The 13,049-nt window shown below is 43.1% G+C and overlaps 1 protein-coding gene across 2 annotated transcripts in view; it reads right to left on the bottom strand.

Moving 5' to 3' along the window:
• RNLS (renalase, FAD dependent amine oxidase) overlaps positions 1-13,049 on the bottom strand; it is a gene marked incomplete at its 3' end in the record, with an annotated part of 227,271 nt that overhangs the window by 25,498 nt on the left and 188,724 nt on the right. Inside the window, 1 exon segment of one of the 2 annotated variants that reach the window (XM_036736152.1) lies at positions 9,557-9,730. Within the exon segment in view, the coding sequence (XP_036592047.1) occupies positions 9,557-9,730 (174 nt within the window). 2 annotated transcript variants of the gene reach the window in all.

The following is a 13,049-nucleotide window of genomic DNA, read 5'->3' as shown; positions in this document are numbered from 1 at the left end:
TTTCTCCCTTCCCGGGTAGTAATTTCTACTTTGAATGGGTCCCCCACACATCCTAGGACAGGTCAGGTCTGATACCCATCTCTGCCACCACTTTTGCGCCAACCTGGGAATTCCTGAGGCTGAGGATACTGTGCTGGTCAGCCTCGCTGCATGCCGATGCCTCCTCCCTCCTGAGGGCTGTGGCTTCAGTGCCAGGGTGGCCTTTGTATTTAAAAGTGAGAAGCATTTGTGAAATGAGGCTGCAGAATGGCACTTTCTCATTTGCATGAAAAATGCTTCACTCAGCTGTTCACTTGCCAAGTAGGCCAAGGATTGTTAGTGAAGAGTTTTAAAAATCACCCACAGTAATGTCGCTGGGGCCAGGAATGCTCAGGAAGTCACAGAAGTCTCTTTTGTAAATCCCAGGTGCTCCCTGACAATACCCTTGTGGTCAGGACTTCTACGGCCTTGAGTCTAGCAGTGAATCGAGTTCATGGCTACACACTTGAGCATGGGTTTGGCAAATTTGGAGAAACTTAGAGAAAAAAAGGTTGCACAAATGTCCAGAGGGGGTAAATACAGACATAGGACCAAGTGGCTTCTAAGAAAACATGTGGATCTAGGAATGATCACTATATGTTGATGAAGAAAATGAGCCACCTAGAGATGGAGATGCATAATGAGAGGGGGAGCTGCTGCTGGGTGGGCACCCAAAAGGAAAAGAAAGGTAAGTGTGGGAGGGAGCTATGGTATGGAGAAGCAACCTGGACCCGCCCTTTGGCTGGAGCCCTGTGGGCATAGCAAGCCTAGGCCCTCTTCTCTTGCTGGAAGGGAATCTAGGCTGGTATTCTAGGTTTGGGGGAAGGTCCCAGAAGCACTGCCCAGAGTGGTGCCATAAATAGAGAAGACTGGGGAGACCAGGTCCGCCCCAGGGGAGAGCAGGGGAGAGAACTTTTGAGTGATGACATACAAGGTAGTACAAGAAGTTTAGGGTAGTAGGTCCACTAGAATGGCTACTTGGAGGCCTCTTGGAAGGGAAACTCTCCATGCTGTTCATGCTTGGGCGAGTCTCCAATGTAGGCCTGTCCCCAGGTGGGCCTGGCTGTGTCCTGGAGGATAGTGCTATGTGCATTGCTACACGTTCCTGCACAGGTGGAGGGAGACAATACAGGGCATGATACTGTAAGACATAGGAGGAGGCGTTTTGTTTCCACAGAATGGAAGGTGTACCTTTCCCCCTCCTCCACCCCAGCTTTAGCAGAAACCAGGCCTCAGGTCAGTCAGGTGAAAGGTCAGAGGCTTGTACACATGCTTAAATGAGCCATTTGAGGAGGGCATGATATAGGCAGTCAGGCAGTTGTATCTTGCCAATGAAGAGCCTGGCAGGAGATTTGAGGTGAGCGTCTATTAAAGCACTGGCTTCCATCTGAGTCCTTTGTACTTTCTCCTGTACTCTGTGCAGGGGAGGTACCCATTTAATCAGGGGGAATAAATGTAAATTATAATTAAAACGATCCTGGCTTTCCAATGAGGCTTGTTTATTCCTGGACAATGTAAGTACATTTCTGACAGTTGGGGGCTTGTCACAGGATTAATAGAGCATCAGAAGAAAGAGATATTTCACACAGAGAATGGGTGGCACCCCCCCTGTTTTGCAGTGGGCCCTAGTATCTGCAGGTGAAAATTTCCTTCTTCAGACCGTTAATTTCCCAGGAGTATTTTTCTGGAATCCTTGGGAACCCAGGAACGTGAGTAAAAGGGGAAAAGGGAAGGAAAATGGCCATAGACAGCGCAAGTCAGGTGCCTGAGCAAGGTGGGGGAGTCCTGCTTTGTCATGTCTGGATTCACTCCAAGTTGAGAAATAAGATTTGCTTGGAAAGGGGAAAAGAGCTCTAAAAATATTTGACCTAGGTCTGGAGGATGGATTTCTCCTAGTGCTTTGAAGAAAAGCACTGGTGGGTTGACCCAGGGAAAAGGGTTTGGGAAGTTTGGTGGATGGTAAAAATTCTTTCTCTCTCAGGGTGGGGTCAGTTGAGTCTGGCTAGATGTTGGGGAGACCGGGAGGCTTGAGTTTTGGGGAGACCCTGATGGGGGGTCTTGAATATGACTTCTCAGACTCTAAGCCTCAGTACCCTGATTTCTGGAGCAAGAGATGAGCACAGTTTGGCCAGACCTTAATCTTCAGGGAGGAAGGCAGGCAGATGAGCCTCCTTCCAAGTCTCTGAGATAAGGGAAATTCTGTTCTACACCCTCGAGCAAGCTCTTAAGAAATCCCAAACAAGAAACAGGGAGTCCTTGTAAGGATTGGCTCTGTTGAGTTTGTGGGGTTGAGGGAGTACAAGAAAACAAAGGAAGAGAACTCTTCGAAGTTATGACAGAATTTGAATTCTAAACTGTTTGTGTGCAATATCTTGTCTGTGTGTTTAAGAAAATGTTTTTGTTAGTCATTTAACTCTTAAGTTTTGAGGATAAAAGCAGCTAGAGAAAAAGCCTGGTGAGTGTAATTTTTTTCATTTATTTGAAATGTTAGAGGTAGTTTGGGTCAAGATTAGGAAAGAAAGATTGAAATTGGAGATACAGAGGGTAAGAAGTTTCAGTAAAGATTGGGAAAGAATGAGAGATAGAAGCTGGAGATAAGGGATTTGGGTGGGGGTAGACCGGTGGCTGAGTCCATGTGGCTCTGGGTCCATGTGCTCTTGGCTACCCCCTCGCCCACCCTCCACATTGGAAGACTGTGGGTGGGTCAATTAGGAGCTGAAGCTAAAAGAAACTTGTAGCCTGATTGGAAAATAAGGCTGATTACTAAAACTTTAGTAATCCAAGGTTTTATATGAAATTATACTAGTAGCTAGGGATAGGAAATTAAATTAGCCCCCTGAAAATTAGCATATCTAAAAGGCAGGCTCCTTCGTTATCAAAGGGGCTACCAGGCCCAAATGTAATACACCTAGGGATGAGATCTGTACTCTTGATAATCCTGTGCTCCTATTCAACTCACCATGGTCAATTGTCTTTAGCAACTGAAAGGGATTTTCCCCTCCATGTTATCTGAGTCAGCAGGATGAAGGGGAAACTAAAGATATTTTAGCTTGGTATAGAGAACTGGTGTTGAAGATGAGTGGGGGAGCAGCAAACCCATGTGCTCTTAAGAACCACTCCCTCTTCAACTTTCTTTAGAGGACTAGTTGTACTTAAAAGAGTCCAAAGGTCTCTTTGCTTGAAAGGGAAGTGGCCTACATCCTTCAAATTCCTTAGGCCTTTTGTTAATTAAAATCTTTTTGTAAAAACTCTGAAGAATTAGAGTCAGGGACTGGAATTCATAAGACGAGGCTTGGAGAAAGCAGGTGACAAATTCAAATCTTGGATGGTTTATAAAAGCAAGGAATGATATGAAATAAATTTTTTTTTCTCTAAGTTCATTCATGGTCAGGCAAATATTCCTAATGCCTGGGCCAGAGGCAACAGTTGGCTAGGAGGAGCTATACAGTGCTAAATAAATAAATAAAATGTATTTAAGGTATTAATGCATTAATATATGTATTTATATATATATATTAATGTATTAATATATAAATACCAGAAGTAACAGGATCAATAATTTCTCTAATCTGAAAATGTAATTGAAGTCATCTTATTTCTAAATTGTACTTTAGAGTTCTCTTCGGCTGTAAAATTTGAGAGACCCTTGTGAGGTCTGAATTTTGTTGTATATGAATTGATCTTTTTAAAAGGGTGTGATAAAAATGTGATAGTTTGAAACTGTTATATTTGGTTATGAACAAGTAATAATACTTTTAATCTCTACGTGTTAGTAATGAGATTAATGACTTCCCATGTAAGGAGACTTAAAAATGTATTCACCAAATTTAATGGGTAGTTTCCAGTTTTAAATACATAAAAATGTTTAAGGCATTAAATCTGTATGGTTTAAATGTTGTTAAAATTTTCTATCAGAGAAAAATGCTGAAGGGGTTGAAAAGCTGTTATCATTCAGTTAAAATTGTTTTGCTATCACTTAACAGCATTGTGATATTGTTAACTAAGACTTTGTGAGATCTCGTAATTTTTATGTTCAAGAGGTTTTGTGAATAGAAAATTTGGAAACTTTGTGATATCTAGAAATTTTGTAATAACAAGGAATTTAATTATTATAATTTGGAAATTTATGAAAAAGCAATTTTTCTTATAATCTAAATGTTAGGCTAAGAATTGGGATATACATATATATTATGTATAACAAAGATGTTTCAGTAGTGCGATCAAAGTCAGGAACCTCTTTTGTTTAAGGCAGATAAGGAGGTTTGGGGACAAATAGGAGTTATCCAAGCCCCCATAGCTGTTGTGTTGAGAGAGTGTGAGGCTGTTAACTAAAACAAGGATTTTGGACTTAAAATTCTTGAATTTTATGAGACCCTGGATAGGACCAGGGATAGAAGATAAGGCAGAAACAGAAAATTCTATAAGGAGTTAAAGTTTAAAAAGTGGGGATTTTGTTGAAAAGCCAGTCTCTTCCCCCATTTCCCCTCTTCTCCTTTGGTCTAGATAAGAAGGAGAGCTTGATCTATTCCTACCTGTAGAAGGGAAGGAAGAGGGAGGGCCAGCTGTACTGGGATTTAAGTTTTACTGAGAAAGACAACAGCAGAGGTCAGAAGCCATTGGACCTCCAAACCTGGCTTTTTAAAGTCAGCAGAAAGTGATAGGTTTTTAGGATAAGACTAGATTTTGAGATGTTGGCCTTGGTAGTTTTTATTAGTGGAACTTGCCATCTGATGTAAAAGAACCAACCCTCTGGGGGAGATGATATGATGCTGCCTTTTTTAACGGCAGGTCTCTGTAATCAGAAATAAGTAGTTAGTGATGAAAGGAAAGGTATATACCTACAGATGTAGAAGGGTTTATGAGGAGAAATGGAAAATTTGATTAATGCAAATATGTGAAATCTTGCTGTTTTTAGTCAAATGATTAGGTAAATTGGTACTCTTGTATAGTCATATGAAGGATAATATTCTTTCTAAATATTAATGGGAATAATTTGGACAAAGTGAAAAAGAAGTTTGTGAAATAAAGATACAAATGTAAGGTTGAATCATCATCCCATAGACTAAGGCTGGGATTTAAAGTTACATTGTATCTATGTGGAATAAGGTCCTTAAATGTTTCAAAGTGATATAAGAGCAATCAGGTATTAATACAAATGGTATAATTAATTGCTGGAATTAAATCCGAGACATTTCCCGTTTGGGGATGAAAATCATTTACTATCAATTTAGTAACTTCAATAAGGAATAGAGCCTGAACTAATAATTAACTAGAAGAAAAGCCTGGCAAACTGATGCAAATGTGTTAGAGCAATAACTTATGATCTTAATGGGAAGATTTTATGAACAAGGGAGGAAATGCATGCAAGCTACTTAAGGCTCACTTTAAGGATGTTCCTTAAGCAATGTGAGATTATACTCATATCTTAAACTCATTATTGGCACTTGCTATTCAAAGACTTAATGGGACTGTTAGCTGACTGTTTTTGTGAGTCTAACTCCAGGTGTGTATATTAAGGAAGGCTGACCCAAGATGCCAGCAGCCCTGTGAGGGGGGCAGGTGTGAACTGCAGGTATTATTTCATGGTAAAGTTGAGAGGGCAACTGTTCTGCACGTGCTGAGGTGGGATTCTCTTGACTTCCTTAACTGAAACCTGGCAGACTTTAAGCTTGGCTCAATGCAGCTTGCAGTCTGACATAACTTCTGCCTGGAGTTGACAGGAAACTGGGGAAAATATCGTCCCCTTACTATAAGTCCCTAATCTCTTAATGGCAAATTTCTATAATCAGAAGGTTTTGTAGGTACAGTAACAAAACTATTAAAATAATTGATTATGGAACATCTTAGGTTACTATAGGACTGGAACTAGTGTTCCTGTATAAGTTAGGGTAGTTTATATTTTTGGAAATGGTATGGAGACAATTAGGTCAAAGGCTTGTGAGAATATTATTTTGTTATTTGGTTAATATCGAGCCTGTTTAAAGCTTTGCTACAACTAATAATGTTAAAAGAAGTATGGCTTGTGGTTTATTTTGTAAATGCCATCAAAGAGACATGGCATGACTAAAAGTTTGTGATGTTATACGTACTCTGTTAAAAATTATTTAATGTTTTTATGTATGTACTGGAGCCTGTTGTTAATTCCTTGGTCAAATCTCATCCTCCTGGTGAGGAAATTAATAATGGGTTAATGTAAAGTATAAGAAACTGGGTTCTGATGTGAATTTCTTAAACATAACAATCGGCCAAGTTTCCAATTTTGAATTTGTAAAAATGATCAGGGTTATAAGGATTAGAAATGATAACTTAAAATTGTGCTAAGGTAACTTTTGTAGGAGAATGGAAAGAAAGCTGATTCCTGCAAGAAGATAAGAAAAAGAAGATGCTGAGATGCTGTGCTGTAGAGATGGCTGGAACAAATACCAAAGACCAGAAGACTTCACTGATGTTGTTCCCTGCCAGACAGCCTTATGGGAAGAGACTTTTGAATCCTAAAGGAACAATTGCATTATCGTTTGCTTTTGGGTCTCTGTATCTGTATTTACAAAGGGGACTGCCCCCTTTGATTTGTCAATGTGGTGATCAACCTTTACCCCTTCCCATAATTTACTTAAAGGGGTGATGGTTAAGGGGAAAAAATTCAGATAAAAAAGAGAGTAAGGGAGTATTACAGATGTGGAAACAAAAATTTGAATAAAAGAAGAGGGGGGAAATTGTAAGAAATGGGAGGAGGAGTTTCATTTCCACAGAATGGAAGGTGTATCTTTCCCCCTCCCCCACCCCAGCTTTAGCAGAAACCAGGCCTTAGGTTGGTCAGGTGAAATGTCAGAGGCTTGTACACATGCTTAAATTAGCCATTTGATGAGGGCATGATGTAGGCAGTCAAGGGGAGGGTTTATTAAAGGACTGGCATCCACCTGAGTCCTTTGTACTTTCTCCTGTACTCTGTTCAGGGGAGGTACCCATTTATTCAGGGGGAATAAATGTAAATTATAATTAAAACATTCCTGGATTCCCAACGAGTCTTGTTTATTCCTGGACAATGTAAGTATGTTTCTAACAACACCACACGCCTGTGGAAGCAATTGACTTTAGTCATTTCCAGAAACTCTTGGGAGAGGCAGATGGAGAAAGGGCCTCGTGGGAGGTGGCTGAGAAAGGAAGGCACTGAGTAGTGGATGGCAGTCTGTGAGCTTGAGCCTGAGGGGGCTCCCATGTGGCCTGCCCAGAATCTGGTGGTGCTTCAGGCTGCGCTGACTCAGCTTGGGTCCATTCATCTGATCGTTGTCAGCCTGAGAGCTTGCATGGGAGCCTCCTTCTGGGGTTTCCAGGAGATTCTGGTGTAATTATTACCAAGTTCCCAGGACTGAACCTGGTCCGAGTGAGCCCAAGGTTTCCCGAACAGGCCGGATGTCCCCTTAATGGCCAGGCTCCTTCTCAGCTCTTTCTACCTCTGCAACAGTCACACATAGTCACAGCTGCCTCACTCTTCCAACAGCTTCGATTCAATTGAAGCCATTACTCCTACCTGCAAACCTAGGGAGACCCAGGCCTGGCCCGAGATGTAGAAAGGAGCAGCAGCCCTGGCCTTGATCTCATCGACATCATCAGAGGTGCTTGCATGATGTCATCGACATCATCAGAGGTGCTTGCATGATCTCGTCGACGTCATCAGAGGTGCTTGCATGATCTCATCGATGTCATCAGAGCTTACATGATCTCATCGACGCCATCAGAGGTGCTTGCATGATCTCATCGACGTCATCAGAGGTGTTTGCATGATCTCATCGACATCATCAGAGCTTGCTTGCCTTTACACGGCACGGTGAGGTGTGCAAAGCCCTCAACACGCATGATCTCCTTTGATCTTCATACAACCCTGGGGGGAGGGGCTGTTGTTATTCTCATTTTACAGATGCTGACGTCTGATGAAGGTGATCTTGGTCTCTGCTGTGACTTTTGGGCCCATCCCGGAATCCCTGAGACTGACAATAATGTGTTGGTTGGGATGGGCCTTGCCCAAGGTCACAGAGCTAATAAATGTCTAAGAAGGACTTGAACTCAAGCCTTCCTAGATCCGCTTCGATTTTTGGCTCAACCTTGACTTCAGGGATCCGTCGGCCCTTTGGTTCTGGCTCTGTGACTGCTCAAGCCCTTGCCGATTCTCCATGATCCCTCACTGGCCTGTTTTTGGTCTCTTGACTCGAAGCAAGCCCTGCTGATAGCCTGACTCCCTCCCGCCAAGCCCTCCCCCGTTGTCTCTGCCTGGCTCAATTAGATAGTGGACAATTGAGAAGTGGGTACATCCCTCCAGAATTCACCCAAAATGAGGATTGTAACAGCACTTCAGGGGAAACCCAGACAGAACCTAACTTGTGTCAGTGCTAATGACTGGCGAGTCAAGGAGGAGCTGGCTCATCCCTTAGGCCACTTCCTGAGGCTCCTCCCCCACTGCTTTTTTCTTTGAGGCCTTGGTCAAATAAAAAGTAAGTGATTCTTTACCTCCGCAGGGCATCTCACCCACTGCTGACTGGACAGCTGGGCGACATTCCCTAAACACACCTTGAAGACCAAGGGGGGTTTAAGTTATGAGGAACATTTTTCTATGATCATGTGCTCTGATACAGAAACCACATTTGCAGGTCAAGAATCACCTGACAATATTCTGGCTGATCTGACACCATTCTCTGGCTTCAATAGAGCTTAGGGTTTGATGGAACCAACCTGGCCCTGCCGTGCACCTGAACAAATGGGCCTGACAGGTCCTTGTGAACTTTCTCAGCCATTTAGGGGCAAAAGAGTTTAGTCAACGAAAACAGAATCTGTGGGATCACAAACCCGTGAACCTGACCCTCCCTTAGAGGCTCGGAATGAATCAGTCAAGCTTTTCCTTGCAAGGCAATTCTCACCTGCAAGGGAAAGGGTGGAGCCCAGATTAGCCAGTCTGGGCCCTTACTCAGCATTTTACATCTCAGGCTTAGGGTTTAGTAACATTTTACATGTAAGAATCCCAAAGATCCTTGCCACCTACCCCCACTCTGAAAATTAAGTAAATAAACATCTCAAATTCAATTAGGCCAGACATTTTTCTTTACATAGCAAAGCCTCATTCCTTATTTCGAGAAGCCTATTCAGGGGAAAAATCAGCTCAGGGGTTGGGGTTTGGGGTGGGAGAAAGAAAGTGAAAACTGAAGAGATACATTTAAATGTAGATGGAGCCACATTTAAGCTCTAGCACTTGGGCTGCTTCTTGGAAGGGAAATATTTTGATGTTTCAAATGTTCTGACACTGTTTTCGTGAACTCAGTAATGCAAACCAGGTGGTGAATGAGTTTTAGAAAAGAACCAAACCCAACCAGCTTCCCCAGTTCCACTGTACATGTTGTGACAGTCCACATGTGACATGAAATTTCATCCCCCCTGGCTTGGCATTAAGTGCCGTCTCTGTTCGAAACGGCCACGCACAATGAAGAGACATTTTCCACAACCTTCGGCCATCGTTGTCATACCATTTAAGAGAAATAATGGAGCCACTGACCTATGTCTCGCTTCCTATTATCAATGGAGAGGAAGCATATGTAGGGGTTGTTGATGATGTACTGGGCAGCCCAGGGGACGTCAATCTGTGTGCCAGCTTCATAAAAGAGGCCCAGAGCGAAACGACAGGAATAGCGCACCGATGCCAGTTGTTGCTTCTGACTTTCGCTAATTACTGTGGGAAAAAAAGGAAAAAAAACATTTTTCTTTCAGCCCATCCAACTTAAAATATCTTATTTCCTCTGAGTAAAGATGAATACAACAGACCTCAAGAACAGTCCCCAGGGTTTCCATCTACTCTGTCTCGTGATGAATACAGAAAAAGAACATTAAGATGGAGTTGCCTCCAGTTTCTTTTCTGCATTTTTATGTGGAAATCTTCTAGACAGACAAATCAGCAGACAAATTCATCAACTGTCAAGTTGCAATGGCTAAGTATGACATTCAAGGCCCCTAAGGACAGTCCCCAGACTACCTTTCTAGCCTCAGGTATGTGGAACCTATAAGAAAGCTCCCTGGTGCATACACAAAGTACCCAATTCCTACTTCTGCATCCTAACTCATGAGGACCAATCCACCTACAGTGTTCCCTCCTCATCTCTGTCTACTCAAATCTGACCCAGCCCTCAGGCCACTGCCTTCATGGAGTCTTCCAAGATCTTGTGAGGTAAAAGTGGCATCCCTTCCACTGGGATACAGTCTCTCTGGACCTCCCTTTGACACCAATCACATGAGGGGAAGACTTTTTCTTGGAAATCTGCATCAAACTTGGAGTCAGAGGACTCACATTCAAGTTCCAACTCTGCCACTCATCACTTGGGTGACCTGGGGCAGGGCATTTGTCCACCAGGGTCCTCAGTTTCCTCATCTGTCAGATGAAGAGCTTGGACTACATGTTCTTGAAGGCCCCCTAATGCCTCCTGGCTGCCAGGGCCTTCTCCCTCAAATGCCTCAAGATCGCAGATGCCTTAGGGTTAAGGACAGCGCATTGTTGTCTTTCTGACACAATGCCTGGAGCATAGTAGGTGCTTAAGAAGTGCATGCTGATTGGTTGACGACTTAAGGACATCTAGGCTCTGCCACTCATTTTTTATGTGACCTTGGGCAAGGGTCTCTTCCCTTCTCTGGACTTTGGTTTCTTCCATTCATAATGGCAGGGTCAGGGATAGGAAAGCTATGGCCTGCCTCTTAAAAATGCTTCTTCCATTTTAAAATACAGTTTTATTGCATTTAAAAATACAAAAACCATTCTTAGTTCCAGGGCTGAATAAAGTTATGGTCCAGTTTGGCCCTCTGGCATAGTTGTCTGACCCACTAGAGCATCTCTAAAGTCTCCCTCCTTTCTGGATACAACACAAATAACAAAGTCTTCTCTCTCCTCCTGTAAGATCTCTGAGGTAAAGGGTCCTATCTTGTTCATCTTTGATTCTCTGTAGTGCTGAGCACAGAACCTTGTGTGTGGCAGGCAGGAGATCAATAGGAGCTCACAATCACCAGGACCAGGCAATCCTTTTATTTTGCAAATGTGGTCTTAAGGTCACACAGGTGATGTGATAGAACAGGATCTGACCCCTGGTCATCCGACGGCATCTGACTAGTCTTAGTGTGTGGTATGAAAGGTCAAATAATGTGAGAGGCATCTCTAGGCAAAAGCAAATTTATTTTACAAATTTCGCGAGATTTGGGCATCAGCTCCACTAGGACAAACTAGTGGAGGGAGGAGAGGCACAAAGAAAACGCACCAATAGATATACCCTAACGCAAAGATTCCCGCCCACCACCATCCCTCCTCTCCATTGGCTGGGAGGTGGGTTTACAAACTTGGTGGGAAAAACTAGACAAAGGAGGAAATCAAGCACAGCCAATTCAGACATATCTCCTTATTTAGCTACTAATGTGGCAATGATATGGCTAAGGTAAAAGAGAAGGAATGAGGAAGGAGAGGGAGAACCTTCCTGGAGCATTATCTCCTCATTTGGTAAAATTCTTGTGTTAGCACTGAGAGAGGAGGAAGGGAGGGGCACCTACAGCTTCAGGCCCTGACTTTCTAGAAGTCAAGTAAGTCACTAAAAGGTTAAATTCCAAGCCTCTCCTACCACTTCAGACATCCCATATAAAGTAGCCCCTATATTCTTACCCTGTGGTGTCTTCACAAGTTATATCCCTCTCACTCATTAGGATGGATTTTTGGTCCCATCTGACTTTTGAACTGAGAAGCCAATAGACTTCTGAGTGTCATTAGAGGCACCAAAGGTTCACCTTCCTCCAACCTGGAGATTCTGACTTTTGAAAGAAACACTTAATAACTGAATAAAGTGTAGCTTCACATTTCAGGTACCTTTAGAACAAAAATGAAGACATGAAGACAAAGACAGCCTTTGACCAACTGAAGATTTATATTCTCCACTAAAGAGTGTAGCAGGATCCCTGGAATTTGTAGTGCTTTTTCCAGAGAAATGATGAGAGTAAGAAGGATCTTAGCGGTTGCTGAGTCTGATCACATCAAGGGGCATAAGCGATTTGTCCAAGGTCATGCTGTGAGCAAATGTTAGAGGCCAGATTGGGACCTGGGTCCTCTGACCTACAATCAGCATCTTTTTGGCTCTTCCATCTTTCCTCCTACTGGCAAGAGGTGAACAGATCCCAAGCTGGACTAATCGGCCAACAGAGCAGCTGGCAAACACTTGTAAGACAAAGACGGGTAAAAATAGTGTTCTTGAAAAGATGCATGATGCTGCATGATGAGGGAAAATTACGGTCAGGGTTCTGGTTAAGATTGGCAAATACAGCCAGTTCTCCATTGGGGGTTCGGGGGAGGTTGGCAGCCAATAGAATATGGGGAAAAGATAATGAGTTCTGTTTTCAATATGTTATGTTTGAGGTGCCTATGGGACATTCAGTTTAAGAAGCCCAATAGGCCACTAGTGATGAGAGACTGGAGGTCAGGAGAAAGGCTAGGGCAGGATCTAGACATCAGGACTCAGTGGTCCTGTCTAGCTCTGAATTAGGTGGATGAGCAGCCTTCCTGCTGGAGGTGATGCCCTACACACCATGCACCCCAAGGCTTTAGGTTATGGGCAGGATGAAGGCCTTGTTCCTGAAGAAGCCCCCAGGTGAAGCAGATCTACCCCCGAGGAGTAGAGGTGTTAAGCTCTTCTCAGTCATGAGGCTTCATTATGAATTAGTTCACCAGATCTCAAAGGAGGACACTGAGGGCACTGAAGATACAGGGAAGAGGGGTCTTCTGGGGGAAACCAGGACCAGATATGGTGGCAAAGCAAAAAGTGGAACAACCAGTAGAGGTGGACACATTAAAACAGAGTTTCAGCAGCTCACAGTTGTGCAAAAGGGAAAGGGCAAGAATGTGCTAGCAAATGTTTATCAACCAGCTCTCTGAAAAAACAAACCAACCCCAAAACAAACACCCAAATGCACCAAACATGTACTCCTAAGTTTTATCCGCAGTATTAACATTTTCTCTAACACTTCCTTCA

Source organism: Trichosurus vulpecula, chromosome 8, assembly GCF_011100635.1.
Source record: "Trichosurus vulpecula isolate mTriVul1 chromosome 8, mTriVul1.pri, whole genome shotgun sequence".
In the NCBI taxonomy this organism is placed as follows: domain Eukaryota; kingdom Metazoa; phylum Chordata; class Mammalia; order Diprotodontia; family Phalangeridae; genus Trichosurus; species Trichosurus vulpecula.
The sequence above is the reverse complement of the archived record's forward strand: the minus strand, read 5'-3'. Positions and strand labels throughout refer to the sequence as shown.